The sequence below is a fragment of the Staurois parvus genome, unplaced genomic scaffold, assembly GCF_062004578.1.
Source record: "Staurois parvus isolate SC_StPar_1 unplaced genomic scaffold, SC_StPar_1.0 ptg000300l, whole genome shotgun sequence".
Classification (NCBI taxonomy): domain Eukaryota; kingdom Metazoa; phylum Chordata; class Amphibia; order Anura; family Ranidae; genus Staurois; species Staurois parvus.
Window position 1 is genome coordinate 1,462,549 of NW_028318096.1, and position 23,813 is coordinate 1,486,361.

The 23,813-nt window shown below is 44.3% G+C and overlaps 1 protein-coding gene across 1 annotated transcript in view; it reads right to left on the minus strand.

Moving 5' to 3' along the window:
• The window catches only part of LOC149457859 (E-selectin-like), a 228,506-nt gene that overhangs the window by 44,671 nt on the left and 160,022 nt on the right, over nucleotides 1-23,813 (minus strand). Inside the window, exons 7-8 of the mRNA XM_089683079.1 lie at nucleotides 14,897-15,082; nucleotides 7,702-7,824 (exon numbers count right to left, since the gene is read on the minus strand). Of these exons, the coding sequence (XP_089539205.1) occupies nucleotides 7,702-7,824; nucleotides 14,897-15,082 (309 nt within the window). The remainder of the gene's footprint in view (nucleotides 1-7,701; nucleotides 7,825-14,896; nucleotides 15,083-23,813) is intronic.

Below are 23,813 nucleotides of genomic sequence, written 5' to 3' on the forward strand. Positions count from 1 at the left end.
CATCGCCACACTCTGCCATGTGCCACTTTCAGGTCTCCTCACACTGCTGGTGGGTTCCATTTTTTGTCATAGGGTGCTGGCAGATTACGGGCCTCCCATAGCTGCTGCCAGGCCCCTAATCTGCCATGGGCCCCCGTACCGACTCCTCATGCTGCTGCCAGGCCCGTAATCTGTCATGGGCCCCTGTTGTCGCTTGTTGGCATATTCCGCTCGTTCAGATGCTCCTTCTCCTGCTACTCCTCTTCACGGATTCCGTCAGCAGTCTTTCTTGGAATCCGTTTCCAAGAGACAACAGTTTGCGAGCACGCACCAGACGGTGCAGAAACTGAACGTCCTCCTGTCCAAGTTGCTGCTGCCAGGCTTGTAATCTGTCATGCGCCCCTGTACCGCCTCCTCATGCTGCTGCCAGGTCCAGAGTGTGTCATGGGCCCCCGTACCGACTCCAAATGCTGCTGCCAGGCCCGTAATCTGTCATGGGCCCCTGTACCGCCTCCCCATGCTGCTGCCAGGTCCAGATTGTGTCATGGGTCCCTGTACGGCCTCCCATTGCTGCTGCCAGGCCTGTAATCTGCCATGGGCCCCCCTACCGACTCCTCATGCTGCTGCCAGGCCCGTAATCTGCCATGGGCCCCTGTACCGCCTCCTCATGCTGCTGCCAGGTCCAGAGTGTGTCATGGGTCCCTGTACGGCCTCCCATTGCTGCTGTCTCTATCGCCACACTCTGCCATGTGCCACTTTCAGGTCTCCTCACACTGCTGGTGGTTTCCATTTTTGTCATAGGGTGCTGCATGGCCTCCCATTGCTGCTGCCTCCACCGCCACACTGTGGCTCCACACTCTGGTTTTGGCCCCGTGACTGGCCAAATGAGTGAAGTGTGCGGTGATTCTAAGATCGACGGCACTCATCTGCATGTCATACTGCCTGACAGTATTATTTCTCTTCCCCAGCAGACTCCAAGGGCATTTAAATTAAAGGTACAGTGTTCAGCACTAATATTAAGTCTCTCTGAAGCCTAGAAACACCCTTTTTTAAGTTAAATTCACAGCGAATATATTCGACTCGAATCGAATTTTTTCTACGAATTCGCCGAATCAGTCGAATCGAATTTTTGAATACTTCGCTCATCTCTATTTATGATGGTCATGATGAAACAAATGATGCATTTTCAGTGTTGGGGGTCACCCACAGTGCTGCGAAGGGGGCATCCGAGGTAGTCTCGGTCCTCAAGCAGGATCAGATGACCAGGCTTTTTGAGGACCTTTGAAAACTGAGCGCCAGCCCTGTGGTAGTGGCCTACCCCATGCCCAGGAGCCATGAGGTAATGGAGCTTCCGGAAGGGGCCCGCGGTCTAACCATCATGGACCTGAGCAGAGGGTATGGGCCACCATCTCTAACCCAGGAGGCTCAGGATGAGCCAGCCTTCGCTACCCCATGCGGCTCGCCTGAATCCACGGGAGAGCTCGATGGGGTTGGGAACGCACCAACCGCCTCTCCAGGAGTCAGGAATGGCCTGCAATGTGGAGTGTAACTGGGTGCAGTTGCCCACTTTAGGGGCCTTGCGGTGTTCGGCCCTGCCTGGGAAGAGCAACTCGGGCCCCTGTCACTAGTCAGGAACAGCCTGCCCATGCCTAGTCTGACAGTCGAGAAGGGTAACTGTCAGAGGGGAATGTCAGTGTTCCAGCTTTGGAAACCACTGGTAGGAAGAGACCCCCAGCGGTCTGGGCATGGGGAGACTGAGGCAGTTGTGGCCTGGCCTGCTCCCCAGGCCAAAAAACAGGTTACGTCAGTCGTGGGTGCAGCTGGCTACGGTAAGACGCCTGGGTGCAACTATCATGTGACTGACCTAGCCGACAGGAAACTGGAGGAACTGGGGTCCTGGATGCTAGCAGGTAACGAGGACCGTTCATCTTGAATGAAGGTATCTGTGGAGGCGAGTGTTGAGTGTTGTATGACCGTGTTATGCAGTCGATTATTTCAATCATTATAGTGTTATAGCTGATAACGCCGCGTTTCCGCTTTCTCTGTACAAAAAGGAGGTGGTGGTAGTGCAAAGGGTTAATTGCGTAATTAACCTGACCCAGTAACAATCGCCCAGGCTGCCGGTACATCGATTGTGGTCCGTTAGCTGGAAAATTGTTGTGCGGGGTGCAGCTGGGTATGGCATTGTTACACACATCACATCGCGGTTTTAGATCGGCTATTCCTTCGTTCACGAGTTTGGTGAGAAGGTCTGGGGTCTGACGCCGCGATCGTGACATATTGGACATCGCGATCGTGGGATCGTCGCATGTTGGTGGCAGCGATCGTGACAGCTACCAGTGCACATCAATGCCACATATCAGTGCCCATCTGAGCTGCCTTTCAGTGTCACCCATCAGTGTCTTTCAGTGCCACCTATCAATGCCAATCAGTGCTGCCAATCAGTGCCACCTATCAGTGCCAGTAAGTGCCGCCTATCAGTGCCAGTCAGTGCCGCCTATCAGTGCACATCAGTGCCGCCTATCAGTGCCAGTCAGTGCCGCCTATCAGTGCCAGTCAGTGCTGCCTATCAGTGCTGTCTATCAGTGCCATATATCAGTGCTGCATTTCAGTGCCCATCAGTGATGCCTGTCAATGCCCATCAGTGCCACCTACCAGTGCCTCCTCATCAGTGCCCATTAGTGCCACCTATCAGTGTCCATCAGTGCAGCCTATCAGTGCTCATCACTGCAGCCTCATTAGCGCATATCAGTGAAGGAGAAAAATAACTTATTTACACAATTTTATAACAAAAACTAAGAAAAAACTTTTTTTTTTCAAAATTTTCAGTGGTTTTTGGTTGGTTTAAGAAAAAATAAAAAAACCCAGAGTTGATTAAATACCACCAAAATAAAGCTCTATCTGTCATAAAAAAATGATAAAAATTTCATATGGGTACAGTGTTGCATGACCGCGCAATTGTCATTCAAAGTGTGACAGCGCTGAAAGCTGAAAATTGGCCTAGACAGGAAGGGGGTATAAGTGCCCTGTAGGCTAGCGGTCAAGCAATGAAAAATGACTGCCCCTTTAAAATTGGTACTTTTTGAAATCGTTTTTTTGCACTGTTTCATGTTCCTCAGGGCAGTACCCGAGTCCCCATACCCATGTTATGGCCAATACCTTGCATATAAACCTTCAAAATGGGCACTTTTGAATTTACAAGCTCGAGTCCCATAGACTTGCATTGAGTTTGAAGTTAACAGTCGAACATTCATTAGGTTTGAACGTTCGATCACAAACCCTACACAGGGCTTTCTGGCACATCACTATACAAGGACTGTTTACTGTCTCTGGAATACAAGGCTGTAAGGAAATGCATGTTGTCTTGCTGTGCAGGGCTATAGGGGGACCTAAATTGCTAGCGACTCCTAAGGGGGTAGTACAACAAATATATAGTGATCAACAAAGTATAATATGGGGGATAGAACGTTATGAGTCTGGTTCTGTACACTGTGACCTGACCTACAACCTGCTATTAAATATGTATGCACTTTCAACCAGACAAATCAATGAAATATGGTCCTACAAACTTTTTATCTTTTTATTTATTGTAGGAAAAAAATATATAGTGAGGGGGTAAAGCATATTACTGTAAAATTTACAAGTTAGTAAGAAAGTTAGAATTAAGGTAACAGTTCAGGATCCTTCTAAATTTAGTTTGGATCTAAAAACATTTATAATCTAATTTTTCATTAGTGAAAGTTCAGTTTCTATTTTGTGAGGTTACAGGATTTTTACAGAATTTACTGTTTAACTCTTATTCCATCTCTACACCCACTCTCCTCTCTTTCAAGCTGTCAGTTTTAATGTACTGTAGCACTACCCCCTTTAGGGTTGCTTAGTAATTTTTGGGCTCCCTGCCAATCTGGACCTCCTTTTGAAAGCCCAACCTTTGCTGACACCACCATACTCTTGTGACCACAATAAACCCCAACTGTAAAATGGACTCACACACAAGTTAGTATACAGTTAGTATGAATCAATATGAAGTTTACATTGGCATTAAATTTAACTTGGCCAAAAAGAACAGAACAACATGGGTATATGCAGCAAAGATAATCACTCTTGTCAATTTTTAAGTACAAGTAACAACATTGTTGGAGAAATACCCATAACTGTTAGCAGGCCTACTTTCAGAAATAATCCACTGCCTCCAATCTGAGGGGACTGTTGAATCCCCAGTGAGCGAGAACAACTATTAAGAAACAGGTAAGCTCACTGTGGGTCCTCAGTACCTGATGGCAAGAATTAGATTTGAAGTGTAGAGAGCTCTCGTTTAGAATTGACCAATGTCCCTTTAAGAATACTATGGAGTCTTCTGCGCGTTTGTTGGGTCCCAGTTGGTTTGAAGTTGAACTAGGATGTAGATGATAGTTTCCCAGGATGATAACACAAAGGATAATGAGGGGAAAAGGGAAATATTTAGTATTTCTCCTTTTGATGGTAGTGAATCAGTGCAAGGTCCCCTTTAAGGCACTAAATAAAGGCAGATCTGAAATAGTGAGGTGTAACAAATGCCATAAGTGTCTATGTAGCAGGAACAACTGGGTATCAAGGGCCAAAGACAGCAGTAGTAAAGATTGTGCTCAGCAGCGAAAGGTAAATAGCTGTTTCAGTTTGCACTGCAGTAATTTGGCCTGCAACTGTGTGTCCTGCAATCAGCTTGGATGATGAGACTGTAGTGCAGATGTATCCCAACGATGGCAGCTGGGAGAACTAGGCTGCAAACTGGGGCAGCTATGTGTAATGTCCATTACTATGTGCAGGTAGATAACTGATGTGATGAAACTGTCAGTGTTCACTTAGTCAGTGAGTGTATGGGACTCTCCCCCCCAATCAATGACTTCCAGAAGATCGTAGTGGTAAGTCTTTCTCTGCAGATGGCCCCCCCACAAACTCTCCAGTCCTGTACTGGCATCCCATCTGGTCTCCTGCTAACAGATTAGCTTGCGGGGCAGTGTGGCAAGACTGACAATCAGCAGGCTCTTTTCCGCTGTTCCTCCCGCTCTCCAACTCTGGCTCCACGGCCTGGCTCAGCACTCCAGCTGTCAGCACACTTCCTTCTTTCTTTATCTATCCCCTCTCACTTTCTGCTCAGTCTCAGGCTTTGATATTTATTTGCCCCCGCCCATACTCATGCTCCTCTGGGAGATGTAGTTTCCCAGTGCACTGTTCTTCAGTAAAGTCCTGCAATTCAGCATACAAGTTCCACATGGCTTTTCTTCACCATGTGGCTGCTACTGTTCTGCAGAACACTGCAATCTTGTATTGGCTTCAACATCCTGCATTAGACATTTATAGCAGGGTGTTACAGTACATCGTCACTATACTTGATGCATTATTTATTGACGTTCTAAGCTTGCTTGGCTGTCTACTGGAACAATGTGCAGGGGTACCTTACAAGGTTATTAAAAGTGAACACAATGTACACACATGAAAATACAAGCAACTTTACTAACACACAATTATTTTGCTTTATATGCATTTGCATTTTAAAAAGCCTCTTTTAATCAGTTGATTGATCTGCAGACATTCAACGTAAATAAGTTAATGTCTTTGGGGAAGGTGAAAATTAAGTGGTGTTTGGTGGTTTCTGAGGTTACGGAAAAACATCTTATCAACTATTCTGAATTTGTTCTTGCATTATTTTTTCTTCTTTCACAAAAAACACAAATACAGAGAACGTGAAACTACACTAAATAGCCCCTCCACACACATACACACACTCACACACACAAGAATACACACCCTACATATTAGAAAAAAAAGTGTGGGTTTTTTTCAAGTGAAGTTGTGAAATTACATAGACAGCAATATCACTTTTTGTGACATGAGTCATTTTTCCTATGAATTTTAGGGGCTTTGCTGGGCTGGGTAGCAGAAAACATAAGAACAGACACATTTTAATAATGTGGTTAAATAAAGCACTGGTTTAAGTGTATGTTTGCTCTTAAAAATGTATTACCAAGAGTATAGTTTTTTTTTTAAATTCTGTAATTTCTCTTATTCTGTAATTGTCATTTGCAGTGGTGTAACTAGAACCTTCAGAGCCCAGAAACCATGAAGGCCCCCCTGACCCTTGGCCAGGGCCCTTCCCTCCGAACCCTGTGGCGGAACACCAGGGCCCAGTCGCAAGTGCAACCTTTTTGACCCTGGTAGTTCCGCCACTGGTGTCAGTGTTTTTTTATTTTTGCTATTTTATTTTTGTTATTATTTGTTACTGATTATTTATTTATAACAATATTATGGTGCAGCCCTCAATCCCCATTTCTGCAGCCTCAGCAGGAGAGAATGAATGGACAGGAATAGTTCTATACAGAGCTTCCTATCCACTCATAAACTGAAACATAGTAAACACAGTTTACTCTGCCTCAGTTAAGAATGAATGCAGTCAGTGATTGGTATGGATCACTGACTCTATTTATTAAAACAAGAAAGGGGCCAGTAAATGACACAATTACCGCCCCCTTCTCCACTCTCATCCTGACAGCATCCCCTGCAGCAGACAGCGGTAGAGGGGAGGGGGAAGCTGAGAGGTACGAGGAGGGGCCAAGAGAGAGCACAGGAGCTGCAGGAGAGCATAAAGGCAGCAGAAATAAGCTGGATAGGAGGAGTGGTAGGGAAAGTTGCATAAAATGAACCGATCTCTCCATTGTCCTCCTGAAGTCACTGGAAAAATGAGCATTCAGTGGCTGCAGAAAGAAAATGGAAAGATCATTTTCAGAGCCTGGGTCCAAACCTGGGCCTTCTGCGGTGAGTGGCAATGTTTCTTCTTGCTGAGCCACCTGGAATACTGGACAGCTCCCTTGAAAATTATTTGGATGATCCTACCTTGACCTTGTTTATCATGAACCTTGTACTCCTTGCTCCTCCCATGAACTTCCTGATATAAGCCATGTCTCTGCACTTCCTGTTTGCCAGATTATTGTGCTCTCCAGCCAGTATCGTGCTCCTTATCATCTCTGCTGTTATCAGTATTTTGCTATCACTCATTATTGACCCTTGGCTTGTTCTCGACTATGCTTCTGCCTGATCCTAATCTGCGACTGCTCCTTACCGACCTTGGCTTGTTTACTGACCATGCTTCCGTTTGATCCTTACCTGTTATGCACTACTGGACCCCCGCTTGCTCACCTCCTGGTGGGGTGATCTTGAGGACCACGACCTGGTGCTAACACGCAGCCAAATCCATCTCCACCAGCAGGAGCTCTGGTGAACACCGGTTAGTACTTAGACTCTGCACCTCGGGTGATCCCACTCCTCCGCCACGGTGACCTGCCTGTGTACCTATCCTGCTGGTTTCAGGTAAGCCTTTCCACTGCTATAGCAACTGGTCTTTGAGCCTGACCCCTGATTGTGACACTCTGTATGTAGCTGCCCCTGCTGCTCCTCCTATCCAAGTGTATAGGGGGCCGCACTAGCCCCCTGGAGCATAGAGCTGGGTCGTAATTCTTGCCCCTGCAACCCCTGTACATACATACCAGGTAATTTATATTTTATTAGAGCATGTGACAAAATGACCTGACCACTTGCCAAGTGTTAAATGTGTAAAATGTCAAAAGTCAATTTAAAATTTCAGTTAAAAAAATAAAATTCATTTTAAATCATTCCCACATTGCATCTATTTTTAAACACATGCAAACATTGCACATTATCTGTTTAAAAGCAGTGAAGGTTACTTACTTTTTTTCCGAAGGTAATTTAATATATATGCAAATGGTATACCAGACACAAATAGCCCAACGGTTCCTGAAATTGAGCTTACTATGGTAACTTGTTTCTGTTTTTCAAAGGAAACATTCCAAACTAGAACAGAGAAGCATACAATGGTAATATTAACTCTAATAGAGTATACAGTACATTACTGATGTCTAGGAATAATAGAAATAACCAGATTGATCCAAATTGTATTTTTAAAAATATTACCTTATTTAGTTTTTTAAAGAAAAGAAAAATCTTTGGTTCCATCCACAACAATATTAAACACGCTACCTAGGCATATATACCAACTTTCCATTTGCTGGGGTGGTTGAAATGTGATTTTGGTTGATGTGCAATACAAGCCCATATACCCACAAGTGCAAAGTAAGACACAGGCCAAAAAAATGTGATCCCACCTCCTAAACAACAACTTAGTGGTTATTACATCATGCCCCCCCCTCCCAAAGTAGGTGGTACAGGCTTAAAAAAAAAACCAAAAACATATTTTAGCTCATATTGTTCCAATACCCATGTTGTCATTGTTCATTCATTTAATCAATCAGTCATACATCCAACTATTCAGTAGATTTATATTTACTTTGTATTAACTCGAAGTAATTATTTTAAAACTGGTGTATGTGTTTATTGCACCTAGATAAATACTTTGGGAGCCATTGTAAATATACACTATATTGCCAAAAGTATTGGAACACCCCTCCAAATAATTGGATTCAGGTGTTCCAATCACCTCCATGGCCACAGGTGTATATAATCAAGCACCTAGACATGCAGACTGCATCTACAAACATTTGTGAAAGAATGGGTTGCACTCAGGAGCTCAGTGAATTCAAGCGTGGTACCATGTTAGGTTGCCACCTGTGCAATAAGTCCGTCCGTGAAATTTCCTTGCTACTAAATGTTCAATGGCCAACTGTTAGTGGTATTATAACAAAGTGGAAGCAACTGGGAACAACAGCAACTCTGTACACGGTAGGCCATGTAAAATGACAGAGCGGGGTCAGCGCATGCTGAAACGCACAGTGCGCAGAGTCAATAGCTAAAGACCTCCAAACTTCATGTGGCCTTCAGATTAGCACAAAAACAGTGCATAGAGAGCTTCATGGAATAGGTTTCCATGGCTGCACAGCTGCATCCAAGCCTTACATCACCAAATGCAATGAAAAGCGTTGCATGCAGTGGTGTAAAGCATGCCACCACTGGACTCTAGAGCAGTGGAGATGTGTTCAGTGGAGTGTCACGCTTCTCTGCCTGGCAATCCTATGGATGTGTCTGGGTTTGGTGGCTGCCAGGAGAATGGTACTTGCATGACTGCATTGTGCCAAGTGTAAAGTTTGGTGAAGTGGGGATTATAGTAAGGGGTTGTGTTTCAGGGGTTGGGATTGGCCCCTTAGTTCCTATAAAGGAATCTCTTAAGGCATCAGTGTACCAAGACATTTTGGACAATTTCATGCTCCCAACTTTGTGGTGATCAAATATATGTAAATATATGTAAATACCTTTTGCATTCACCTTTAGGATGCTCTATATGCAATGCATACGCTAGTATTCAGTGGCCCTAAGAACTGCAGTGCTGCATAAGATCAAGAGAAGTAAGGCAGTAGAATCTAGGCAGTCAGACCAGTAGTCTTTCTCACATTGACCATGCATGCCAGGGCATTTTTTTCTTTTGCATCAATTAGCAGTATAAGGAGTACTGCTACATATTCTTAACTACAGCAATCTTTATAATGTGTTGCATATTACATACTCCTAACCAAAGTGTTTGTTGCTTAACCGCTTTAGGACCGCCCACAGTAGATTTACTGCTGCAGGGTGGCCCCTGTGCGCAGAATCACGTATATATATGTGATTCTGTGTGAGGCGCACGACTGCCCTATCTGTGCCACCGATCATGGCCCCATTATCAATCACTGGGTCCTGGACGGTGATTACCCACCGGTGCCCGGTGATTACCGGCGATCACCGACAGGGAGGAAGGCTGGATTGTTACCAACAGCCCTCCTCCCTGTCAGTTCGGGCACACTGCTCGGGATGGCTGAAGCCCTCCCCCCCTAGTAAATCACTCCGATCACACAGCTAACCCTTTGAGCGCCCCTCACTGTTAACTCCTTCCTCCCCAGTGCCATTAGTACAGTCTCAGTGCTTTTTTTTTTTTTAGCACTTATCACTGTATTGGTGTCACTGGGGATGCCAATGACACCAAGTCAGTTCCCCCTAGTGTAGGAATGCCATAAGTTGCTGATCACCGCCATAAGTCACTGATCGCCGCCATTATTAGTATTAGAAAGAAAAATTCCAGTATCTATACCGCAATTTGTAAACGCTATAACTATCATGTAAAGCAATTAATTTACACATTTTTGAGATTTTTTTTTAGCAAAGGCATGGCGCGGAATACATTTTGGCCTAAATTTATGACAAATTTAGATTTTTAAATTTTTTTACTGGGCATGTTTAATGGCAAAAAGTCCAAAATATAGTTTTTTTCTCAAAATTGTCGGACTTTTTTTTTTTATAGCGCAAAAAATAAAAAAGCACAGGCGATCATATACCACCGAAAGAAAGCTCAATTTGTGGGGAAAAAAGGACGGAAATTTAATTTGGGTGCAGAGTTCCATGATCGTACAATTGTCAGTTAAAGTAACGCAGCGCCATACCGAAAACCGCTTCTTTAACTGCTTCCTGACCGCCCTATAACAGAAATGCTACTACAGGGCGGCACCGATGCACAAAATCACGTGTATATATGTGTAATTCGCGCTCCTGTGGTTTTCACTCCCCTCCCAGATAGCGTCAGATTGCGTGTCAGTACACCAGTCATCATATTTAACCCCTTGATTGCCAGAACATGCTCATATACAATAAACCTCCATTGCTAGTATAGTGTCTGAACGGCTCAATATCTTTGATCAGATCAGCACTATACTAGCATTCACATTAGTATAGTGTGCTCAAAAACATAGCATTAGCGGGATCAGCCCCAGCACCTGCCAGCACCTGTGTTTAGCCCCTACGCTTACCCCCCCCCTTCTCAACAAGCAAGTGCAGTGTCAGTAGGTCACTGTCACTTGATACATTGCACACAAAACTGCAGTGTTTGCAGAATCAGGCCTGATCTCTGTTAGCAATTGCTGGTAAATTATGATGACTCTCATATGCAGCAGAGTGCCAGTACTAGTGTCACGCTACCTTTTGGTGAACTGTAGAGCACCAGCGGCCTAGTACATCCTGGTCTTTCACATACCAGCTCTGTAGTATCACTTGGTGACGTGGCGAGTCCCATAAGTGCAGTACAAGCTGGTGCAGTGGCGAGCACAAGTACTGTTGTGCGACCACCAAGAATTCGCACACAAGCCCTTAGAGCCCCTAGTTTCCTTCTGGATGTGTTTGCAAATCCCGATTGGCAACCCACAAATTCAGCAGCACCCGTACTTCCCCCATTCTCTGCCCAATCTGGAATTCAGATGGAAACAGCAAATTTAACTACTCCCTTTGATTCTTTGGAGCTGTTTTTCATGGAAGATCTGTATGCATTGATTGTGGATCAAAGCAATTTATCTGCACAACAATTTATCGCCGCCAACCCAAACTTAAACCTTGCCAGACCATTGGTATGGAAACCCATTCCAGTTTCCGAATTTACATTTTTTTGGGGCCTAACGCTCAATATGGGTATTACTAAAAAAAATTAGTTGCGGTTGTATTGGTCCACTGACCCGATTCATCATATGCCCGGGTTCTCTGCTGCCATAATATGAGAGTATAATGTGTTTTATGCATTTCAAAGACAATACACTCTGTCATCCTTGGGGTGACCCTGAATTTGACAGGCTCCACAAAATTCAGCCCCTCGTAAATCACCTTAACCAAAAATTTGCGGATGTCTATACTCCCCAGCAAAGAATCTGCGATGATGAGTCCCTCATTAATTTTTCTGGCCGCCTTGCATTCAAACAATTTCTCCCCAGCAAGTGAGCCAGATATGGGGTCAAGATGTATAAGACCTGTGAGAGGGCAACAGGCTATACATATACGTTTTGGATTTATGAGGGAAAAGTTAGTCATGTGGAGCCCCCTTGATGCCCAGAGTACATGGAGAGTAGTGGCAAGATAGTTTGGGACTTGGTGGCATCCTTTTTCCATATGGGGTACCACTTATATGTGGACAATTTTTATTCAAGCGTGCCACTATTTAGACATTTGTACAATCTTGGAATTGGCGCATGTGGCACCGTGCGACCTAATGTGTGCCCACCATTAGAAGTGGGTGGATGCAGGGCGGTATATTCTAATGGTCGGCATACCACACACCTTTTCCGGCAGAGATTTCTTTTCTTTTTTTTTTCATTCAGCCCACAGGCTTTATAAAAAAAAAAAAAAAGAACATAGCATATATACCCAACAAGGACCAGCAACGTACAGGTACATCACTGGGCTTTGAATGGTTATACCAGGATGATGCCTACAGCTGCAGGCATCATCCTGGTATTGTTTATTTCAGCCGGTGATCGGCTTTCATGTAAAAAGCAATCCTAGTAGCTAATTAGTTGCAGGATTGCATTTACAAGCAGCGGGAGACGATGAGCCCCCTCATCCGTTGCCTTTCTCGGCTTTCTCAGTCAGTCCCGTGCCATTGGGGGAACCTGACAATGCAGCCGGTGTTTCTGCCAGCTGACCATAGAGATGATTGGAGACCGGAATGGTGCAAATCATCTCTATAGTCTAAGAGACCAAAAGCTACCAGCATTTCATCACTTCAGTTTCGCAGGATATAAACATCGCCATCTGTAAATTGGGAAAGCATCTGATCACACCAATCTTGGTGAGATTAGATACTGTAACGGCAGAGGAGATATCTAGAGTCTGATAGACCCCAGATTTCTCAAAAAATAATATATGACAATGCCCATTGAAGTTATAGGGGATATTTGCATTCCCTGTGATAGCATTAAAAGTGATAAAAAAAAAATAAAGGGACAGTGTAAAAATAATAAACAAAATCAAAATAACTTTAAAAAAAAGCACCCTAGCCCCCTGTGTGTGCACCTGCGTTGACCCTGTGTCGGTATGTATGGTATGTAAACAGCAGTTGCACCATGCAAGTGAGGTATCGCTGCGAACATCACATCAAGAGCAGTAATTCTAGCACTAGACCTCCTCTGTAAATCTAAAATTAGGCTTTTAAAGGCTTTTAAAGTGTTGCCTATGGATATTAAAAATGTATGCAGTTTGTCGCCATTGCACGGGGCATGAGCAGTTTTAAAGCAAAACGACCCCCGAAAACAACCCCTTTTTGGAAAGTAGACACCCCAAACTATTTGCTGAGAGGCATGTTGAATCAATAGAAGAATTTATTTTTTTTACCACAAGTTGTTGGAAAAGGACAGAAAAAAATATATTTTTTTTTACACAAAATTGTCACTTAAATGATTTATTGCTCACACATGCCATGGGTATATGTGGAATTACTCCCCAAAATACATTGTGCTACTTCTCCTGAGTATGGGGGTACCACAAGTGAGAGATGTTTTGGCAGTCTAGCCAAGTACAAAATCCAATAAGCACCTTCAGGCTTTTAAAGGGATTTATTTCCTCATTACACTTCCTGACTACCTATCACAGTTTCGGAGGTCCTGAATTGCCAAGATTGCACTAAACCCCCCCCCCCCAAATGACCCCTTTTTGGAATGTAGACGCTACCAGGAATTTGATAAGAAGCATGGTGAGTATTTTGCAGATTTCATTTGTTGCCACAAGTTTTTGGAAAATGAAGAAAGAAAACAAAAACATATTTTTCTTTTTTTTTATATTTCAAAACCTTGTGAGAAAAAAAGAGATCTGCAAAATACTCACCTTGCCTCTTTTTAAATTCCTTGGGGTGTCTACTTTCCAAAAGGGGTCCTTGGGGGGGGGATTGGTGCTATCCTGGCATTTCTGGGGCTCCGAAACTGTGATAGGGAGTGAGGAAGTGAAATGAGGAAGTTACGCAGCTTCAGGCTTTCAAAGTGCTCATTGGATTTCAGACTCCTGTACGTGGTTAGGCTCCCAAAATGTCTCCCGCATGTGCTATCTCCAAACTCGGTAAAAATAGCAGAATGTATTTTTGGGTGTAATTCCACATTTACCCATGGCTTGTGTGAGAAATATATAATTTAAATGACAACTTTGTGTAAAAAAGAAAAAAAAATGTTTTTGTCATTTTCCAAAAAATTAAAAAAAATAAATCTTCCATGGACTCAATATGCCTCTTTTTAGATATTTTGTGACAGAAATGTTTTTTTTTCTAAAATAAAAAGTGCACAGGTGATCAAATATCACCAAAAAGAAAGCTCTATTTGTGTGGAAAAAAAGGACGTACATTTAATTTATGTACCCTATTGCATGACCACGCAATTGTCAGTTAAAATAGTGCAGAGCTGTATAGCAAAAAAATGGTGTAAATTGCAGTATCTATACCATAGTTTGTAGACGCTATAACTTTCACACAAACCAGTCAATATACACTTATTGGGATTTTTTTTACTAAAAACATGTAGAACACAGTTTGGCCTAAATTTATGACTAACTAAGTTTACTATATATTTTTTAGCCAAAAGTAAAAAATATTGTTTTTCTTCAAAATTTTCGGTATTTTTTTGTTCATAGTGCAAAAAATAAAAAGAGCACAGGTGATCAAATACCACCGAAAGAAAGCTCTATTTGTGTGAAAAAAAGGATGCAAATTTCGTTTGGATACAGTATTGCATGACCGCGCAATTATCAGTTGAAATAGTGCAGCGCGAATAGCAAAAAGAGGCCTGGTCATTAGGGGGGTAAATCCTCAGGATGGCAATTGGTTAAACAGTTGTTGGTAAGAGTTCAAAGAATGCGACAAACATGTGCACGCTATATTGTGAGTAGACTCAGACTTTATTTACCATGTTTTTTTAAACCATGCTCTATGCTCTACACTATGTGGTCAAGCACACTTTTCTGTCAAGCTGCTACGAGTTATGGGCAGAACAGATTTCTGGAAAGAAAAAACCCTGCAATTTGCAGGTGTACCAACAGTGATGCACATCCAATACCTCAGGTAAACAAAAACTGACAAATGTTGACAGTGTTAAATAGAATAGGAAAAAGGTATCAGTAAAGTGTTAGGCTGGGCTTCGGGTACCTGAACATGTAGGTGTGGATTCAGACCATTCTCCTGTTTTCTGGCAAAATACAGATCTTGTTCCATTTAGTTCATATCCTTCATCACAAGAGAAGTTGCAAAATGACTTGTACTGGGATTTTCTATACGAATCAGTGCAGTTGATTTTTCCATTTTCTGGAATTTGTAGGTCTATACATGATACAGCTGCCAACAAAGAAATTAGATTGTTTAAAAAATTGGTAATCCACACTATATATCCTATATGCCACACATACACACACATACATACATATATATTTTGGATATGATCCAAAAATATTTAGACAGTATAAAGGTGAATAAAGCACCTGGACCGGATGGCATATACCCACGGGTCCTTAAAGAATTGAGCTCTGTCATTTCAAAGCCATTGTTTCTCATTTTTAGGGACTCTTTAATGACTGGCATAGTACCACTAGATTGGCGTAAGGCCAATGTGGTGCCAATATTCAAAATCTTTACCAAGTAATTATAAACCTGTTAGTTTAACTTCTATAGCTAGGAAGATACTGGAGAGTTTAATAAAAGACCACATAGATGAGTTCTTGCTGGAAAAAAACATTTTAAGCAACAGACAGCATGGATTCATGAAAGACAGAAGTTGTCAAACAAATCTAATTTCTTTTTATGAGGGGTGAGCAAAACCTTGGACAGATTGGTGGCGGTGGAGGTGGTATACTTGAATTTTGCAAAAGTGTTTGACACAGTTCCCCACACACAGCTAATGTGTAAGGTAAAGTCTACAGGCTTGGAAAAATCCATATGTAAATGGATAGAAAACTTGCTAAAAGATCGTATTCAAAGAGTAGTGGTTAATAAGTCATACTCTGAATGGTCTAGGGTTGTCAGTTGTGTACCCCAAGGTTGATTGTTGGGACCCTTACTTTTTAATAGATTTATAAACGATATAGGGTCTGGGATTAAAAATGCCATTTCAGTCTTTGCAGATGACACCAAGCTGTGCAGTGGAATAACGCCCTTACAGGATGTCTTCAATTTACAAGCCGACCTCAATGCACTGCTTAATTGGGCAACTATGTGGCAAATGAGATTTAATGTTGATAAATGTAAGGTTATGCACTTGGGGGTTAAGAATATGCATGCATCATACATACTAGGGGGGGGGGGGGTACAACTGGGGGAATCAATGTTGGAGAAGGATCTGGGGGTTCTGGTAGATCACAAGCTTAATAATGGCATGCAATGCCAAGCTGCGGTTTCTAAAGCGAGCAAAATACTCTATTGTATTAAAAGAGGTATAGACTCCAGAGAGAGAGATATCATATTACCCCTGTACAAATCATTAGTAAGACCTCATCTGAAATATGCAGTTCAGTTTTGGGCACCAATTCACAAAAAGAACATTGGGGAATTTGAGAAAGTACAGAGAAGGGCAACCAAACTGATAAGAGGCATGGAGGAGATCAGCTATGAGGAAAGATTAGAGGAACTGAATTTATTCTCTCTTGAGAAGAGGAGATTAAGGGGGATGTGATCAACATGTATAAATACATCAGTGGTTCATATAGTGAACTCGGCGTAGAGCTGTCAGTTATCCAGATATGGCCAGAGATGTGTGGACTGACACAGGCTTCAGGAGTGATGTAATAATATAATTTATTTGTCAGCTACACCAGTATACAAGACACACAGTGCAAACGAAAAACCAAACCTTCACCCAATATATATATAGAAATAAAAGCGTAGTCAGGGCTGGAGAGGTAGAATAGTCAGGCAGGCCGGGTCAGGATCAATCGGGCGGATCAGGTACAGAGGAGTAGGCAAACAGGTAGCCGAAAGGAGAGCTGGGTCGGTGCAGGCAGAGTTCAATCGCAGTCAGAATCAAGCAGGTAGATGACAGGATACAGATACAGGACAACAAAGGTTCATGGGAAAACAAACACCAAGGCACTGATTGCAGGCCTGGTTACTGTTTAAGTACACCTCCTGCAATCAGCCTCAGGTGATGGCTTGATCGCAGGAGGTGAGATCCTGGCTGCTGAAAGGCACCTGCTGGTAAGTCCCAGTACTGCAGCCCATAGAGCAGGTGAGCCACTGCACCACCAGCAGTGAGACCTTTCCTGACAAGAGCTATTCTCCCTGAGGTCATCACAGAGGACAAGGGGGTACTCTTTACGTCTGGAGGAAATTAAATTTAATCTCCAAACATGGAAAGGTTTCTTCACAGTGAGAGCTGTGAAAATGTGGAATAGACTCCCTCAAGAGTTGGTTCTGGCCAGCTCCGTGGATTGCTTTAAAAAAAGGCCTGGATTCTTTCTTAGATACACAGAATATAACTGGATACTAACATTTATAGGTAACGTTGATCCAGGGAATATTTGACTGCCTCTCAGGGGATCAGGAAGGAATTTTTTCCCTGCAGGAGCAAATTGGATCACGCTTTGCTGTTTTTTTTTGTCTTCCTCTGGATCAACTGTGGGTATAGGATTATAACTTTTTTTTTTATGGTTGAACTGGATGGACTTTTGTCTTTTTTCAGCCAGACTAACTATGTAACTATGTAAATATAAAACAGTATATTATAACGTACTCCGGGATGGTTTTTGAGTACAGGTTGTGGGCCCTGGGAAGGGAGGGTTAACGTGGTTGTAAAGCTCAGACATGAAATATGAACAAAGCATATCCCTATATAGTGTGTACATGTCTCTATCCAGAGCAATGAGTGTTTTTTCTGTCTCCAGCCCTGTTCCTCTGCTATTTACTTCAGTCATTTCTGACAGATTTTCCTGGCACCAAGAGAAAAATGGTGACAGGAGAGGGATCTCCAGCAGATTGACAGCCTCAGCTCTGTTTTTGTGTGCTGTGTGAAGGAGGTGTTTCACTTCCCTCCAATCAGCAACTTCAGCTCTCCACCCACTGTTTTCTGACAGTTCAGACAAGCTTTATAAATTCTGAACTTTTAACGGATGTAGAGAAGAGAACTGTGCAGATAAACATGTACAATTTATGTAGGAGGATTTGTTTCATCTCTGTGTATCACCTGAGGCCAATCACTTTACCTTGATATACTGTATGTAAAGGTTTACAACCACTTTATTGGGAACAGGAGATTTATTAAGAGAAGTTCCTGGCAGCTCCTCTGACCAAAGTGTTTGTTGGTTTAACAGTTGCTGGATACTAAGTATCCCGGTATCAGTATAGGTTCTGAGGCAAATGTGTGTGGTGCATATTGTGCATTGATGTGAAGCTCCAAAAACAATAGGGAGAAAAAAAATCAATGCATTTCTGTGGTAGTGGGTCATGTCTCCACTCCAAAACACCTGAAGCCAAACTCCTGAAGGTCAAAGTTTTGGGGATACTTTTGTAACTTGATATGGAGAGATGGGTGTGTTTTTGAGCATTTTTTCCCATAAAAATACACTAATAACATGTTGATCGTGTGTTTAGGTGTATGTTTCTGCTCATTTATAAAGTTACCTCCCCACCTGGAAATGACCAAATATTGCCAGGAAATGAACAAAAAGCCATTTTGGTCAGCAATACCAAGCAAGATGGAGGAGATATAGTATCTTTTTGATCCCAAGACCTTTGTCCAGATTAAACCATGTCTGTACAATCCTCAGGACTCCCGTTACAAGTTCCCAGTGAGCAAGAGAAGGGCATAGAAGCAAATTTCCAGGCAAGTTTTTCCCAATCTGGAGGATTTTACTTGCACAGTGAAGGATGAGAAAGGTAAGCTTAATGTGTTGCATCTTTGTAGCAGTGACACTTTATGGACTCCCTTACTGGTTGCAATCTGTATATTAGTTTGCTTTACATTCATAGCTGATTTCAGAAATTCCCGAACAGCCTACCTGAAATCCCCTGTCACCCCCCTAGAAAATGTTAAAGCTATATTTTATAACTAAAAATACGTACAAATACTTTTTAAAATTAACTTTTTATTATTAACTACAATTTTTTAAAAAGAAATATTGCACCCCACCATCCCTCTCCTGAACCAGATCCTCCTCTGCAGAGGAGGATAAGACAGCAGCACAGCATAGGGGCACCCAAGTAAATCAGTGTCAGCAATACAAGATGGCTTGCTGTACTGCCTTATCGACAGACATGAGTACTCTATGCATGTGACCCCCTGGTTTGTATAATATAGGATGATGTAAACCTAGATGAACATACATGGAGAAACAACATTTTGAGAGTTCTTAGGGTCCATTCACACCAGAAACTGCCAGTAACCGCACGTATCTATGCATGTATTTGATGTGCTTTTAACATGCAGTTGATGCACATTTTACATGCAGTTGACGTTGTTTTCTATTTGCATTTGTCCTGTGATGTCACTTCCTTCTTTCTTACCTTGGCCTTCCCTGTGCACTGTGAAGCATTGCAGTGCATTTCCATGCATTTGCGGTGAGGAAAACTGCAGCATGCTGTACTTTTCTACACTGCACTGCAATGGTGTGAACTATGCCCATAGGATAGCCTGGATTTTGGACTGTCTTTGCAGCTGGAGTGCAGTCCAAAATGCAGCCAACTGCGTTCCGCTGAGTTCAGTGTGAAAGGGCCCTTATAATTACAAAAAAAACATACAAAAATCGAGATTAATGTTTTTATTATTCAACTCAATAATACAATACTGTACAAGATAGAAAATAGATTTCTTAAAAAAATTCATATTTCTCATAACATAAAATTAATCTATTGACATGACATGGGACTGGTCCCGTGGGAGACATGAATCCTCACTTAATCCAGTGCTGTGCCCACCTGTAGTGGCTCTCCCTGCTCTTGCAGGCTTTTCTGACGCAGCAGGAGACATTGCCATCAGTCAAATCTTGTGACGAGCAAGTGGGAGGTGGGCCAAGTTCCTCTGTCTGTGTCTATGGACGCCGGTAGCATGGCTCAAGATTGAGTCCACAGGTGTGCCCTATAGCAAGTGGCTTGCTCCGGGGGCACATCAAGAAGAGCCAGGATCGCCGACAGGGGACTTAGAAAGAGGAGGTTCAGGGCGACTCTGTGCAATTCCATTGCCCACAGCAAGTAAATATAAACCTGTTTGTTATTTTAAGAAAAAAAAAACACAAGCCTTTAAAAGCACTTGTAAACACAAGTTCTGTCATGAATGTTGTAACTAGAGATGAGCGAATTATTAAAAAATTCGGTTCGGCTGATTCGCCGAATTCGCCGCATAAATTCGATTCGAGCCAAATATATTCGCTGCGAATTTAACTTATAAAAAGGGTGTTTCTAGGCTTCAGAGAGCCTTTATATTAGTGCAGAACACTGTACCTTTATATTAAATGCCCTTGGAGTCTGCTGGGGAAGAGAAATAATACTGTCAGTCAGTATGACATGCAGATGAGTGCCGTCGATCTTAGAATCACCGCACACTTCACTCATTTGGGCAGTCACGGGGCCAAAACCAGAGTGTGGAGCCACAGTGTGGCGGTGGAGGCAGCAGCAATGGGAGGCCATACATCACCCTATGACAAAATGGAACCCACCAGCAGTGTGAGGAGACCTGAAAGTGGCACATGGCAGAGTGTGGCGATGGAGACAGCAGCAATGGGAGGCCGTACAGGGACCCATGAGACACTCTGGACCTGGCAGCAGCATGAGGAGGCGGTACAGGGGCCCATGAAAGATTACGGGCCTGGAAGCAGCATGAGGAGTCGGTACGGGGGCCCATGGCAGATTACGGGCCTGGCAGCAGCATGAGGAGGCGGTACAGGGGCCCGTGGCAGAGTGGCGGAGCGTAAGCAGCTAAAATTGAAGGCCATACAGAGGCCTATGTTAAAAAGTCCCCCCAGCAGCAGCGTGGGGAGATGACTATCAAGAGTCCAATGGCAGAGTGGCGGAGCAGAAGCAGCTTCAATTGAAGGCCATACACAGGCCTAGGTTTAAAAGTCCCTCACAGTTAATTCCAATAACGAACTCTACTCCTCCGTGCAATCTACTTACGAGACCCTGGGCAGGTCTGGGTCCAATTTGTGGTAGAGACTGGTTTTGTTCAGCCATGCTTGAGCGAGTAATAACAGGTCTGTGCTGCCCTTTGGTGTCTGGCTTAATGCGCACAACACTGAACGTCCCAGCGTTTGTCAACAATTTGCCGTTAAGTGATGCAAACCCGCTGAACCACGTTCATGAGGAGCCGGTACAGGGGGCCATGAATCAGTATGGACCTGGCAGCAGCGTGAGCAGACGACAAAGGCACATGGCGCAGGGTGGCGGTGTAGGCAGCATTATTCTGAAGCCATACACAGGCCTAGGTTAAAAAGCGGAAGCCGTCAGCAGCGTGAGCAGACGACAGAGACATATGGCGCAGGGTGGCGGTGGATGCAGCAGTATTCGGAAGCCAAACACAGGCCTCGGTTAAAAAGCGGAAGCCGTCAGCAGCGTGAGCAGACGACAGAGGCACATGGCGCAGGGTGGCGGTGGAGGCAGCAGCAATGGAAGGGCATACAGCACCCTATCACAAAATGGAACCCACCAACAGTGTAAGGAGACCTGAAAGTGGCACATGGCAGAGTCTGGCGATGAAGTCAGCAGCAATGGGAGGCCGTACAGGGACCCATGACACACTCTGGACCTGGCAGCAGCAAGAGGAGGCGGTACAGGGGCCCATGGCAGAGTGGCGAAGCGTAAGCAGCTTAAATTGAAGGCCATACAGAGGCCTATGTTAAAAAGTCCCCCCAGCAGCAGTGTGGGGAGACGACTATCAAGAGTCCAATGGCAGAGTGGCAGAGCAGAAGCAGCTTCAATTGAAGGCCATACACAGGCCTAGGTTAAAAAGTCCCCCCAGCAGCAGCGTGGGGAGACGACTATCAAGAGTCCAATGGCAGAGTGGCGGAGCGGAAGCAGCTTCAATTGAAGGCCATACACAGGCCTAGGTTAAAAAGTCCCCCCAGCAGCAGTGTGGGGAGACGACTATCAAGAGTCCAATGGCTGAGTGGCGATCCGGGAAGTCAGCGTTGTGATTGCAGATGCAATGCAGAGATTCTATGAGGTGATGCCGTGGGTGCGAAGAAGATCATATACCGTCGTACTTCCATCCATAAGACGGAACAACCTTCGAACCGGGAGCTTTATTGCCCTGACCCGCTGAGCAGCTTCTGGGATACCCAAGAGGCCCATGGCAGAGTGGCGGAGCGTAAGCAGCTTCAATTAAAGGCCATACAGAGGCCTATGTTAAAAAGTCCCCCCAGCAGCAGCGTGGGGAGACGACTATCAAGAGTCCAATGGCAGAGTGGCGGAGCGGAAGCAGCTTCAATTGAAGGCCATACACAGGCCTAGGTTAAAAAGTCCCCCCAGCAGCAGTGTGGGGAGACGACTATCAAGAGTCCAATGGCTGAGTGGCGATCCGGGAAGTCAGCGTTGTGATTGCAGATGCAATGCAGAAATTTTATGAGGTAATGCCGTGGGTGTGAAGAAGATCATATACCGTCGTACTTCCATCCATAAGACGGAACAACCTGCGAACTGGGAGCTTTATTGCCCTGACCCGCTGAGCAGCTTCTGGGATACCCAAGAGTTTGGCTTCTGTGGGGAATATGGTTGAAAACTGAAACTTAAAGGCATGTTGACAGAAGGGCACCAGTGTCAGTGCTCCGGAGGGAATATAGCTTCAAAGCTGACACTTAAAGCTATATCGACGGTCAGAAACCACAGGAAGTGGAGCTTGCGTCTTAAATCGACTGAATGTGGCAGACGTGAAACGTCTACGGGCCGTATATGAAACGGGTTGTTCCTCTTTCTGGAATAAGTGTTGGAAATGGCCACTCTTTTTGGTGTGGCGTTTTGTCTATTTAATTCCGATAATGGACTCTACTCCTCCGTGACCCTAGTTACGAGACCCTGGGCAGGTCTGGGTCCAATTTGTGGTAGAGACTGGTTTTGTTCAGCCATGCTTGAGCGAGTAATAACAGGTCTGTGCTGCCCTTTGGTGTCTGGCTTAATGCGCACAACACTGAACGTCCCAGCATTTGTCAACGATTTGCCGTTAAGTGATGCAAACCCGCTGAACCACGTTCATGAGGAGCCGGTACAGGGGGCCATGAATCAGTATGGACCTGGCAGCAGTGTGAGGAGACCCGAAAGTGGCACATGGCGCAGGGTGGCGGTGGAGGCAGCAGTATTCGGAAGACATACACAGGACTAGTTTAAAAAGCGGAAGCCGTCAGCAGCGTGAGCAGACGACAGAGGCACATGGCGCAGGGTGGCGGTGGAGGCAGCAGTATTCGGAAGCCATACACAGGCCTAGGTTAAAAAGCGGAAGCCGTCAGCAGCGTGAGCAGACGACAGAGGCACATGGCGCAGGGTGGCGGTGGAGGCAGCAGTATTCGGAAGCCATACACAGGCCTAGGTTAAAAAGCGGAAGCCGTCAGCAGCGTGAGCAGACGACAGAGGCACATGGCGCAGGGTGGCGGTGGAGGCAGCAGTATTCGGAAGCCATACACAGGCCTAGGTTTAAAACTGGAACCCAGCAGCGTGAGCAGACGACAAAGACGCACATGGCAGAGGATGGATCTGGCAGCAGTATGAGAAGGCGGTACAGGGGCCTGTGGCACAGTGTGGTGATGGGGGCTACAGCAACTGGATGCCAGAAAGTGGCTGATAGGGCTATATACTGCATGGAATTATAAAGTTGTAAAGACAGCGGCCTATAAGGCTATACACACTATAACAATCATGACTTGATTGACCATTGGCCTATAAGGCTATACACAGCATGAATATCATGACTTATTCTGAGAGTGGTTTGGAAGGCTATAAACAAAAAGTAATTCATGAGCTGTCCGGACAGCGGACAATAAGTACATATATACAAATCAATTCATCAGCTGTCCAGCCAGCGGCCTCAAAGGCGACACATATAGAAAGCAATTCATGAGCTGTTCAGACAGCGGCCTCTAAGGCGACAGATATACAAAGC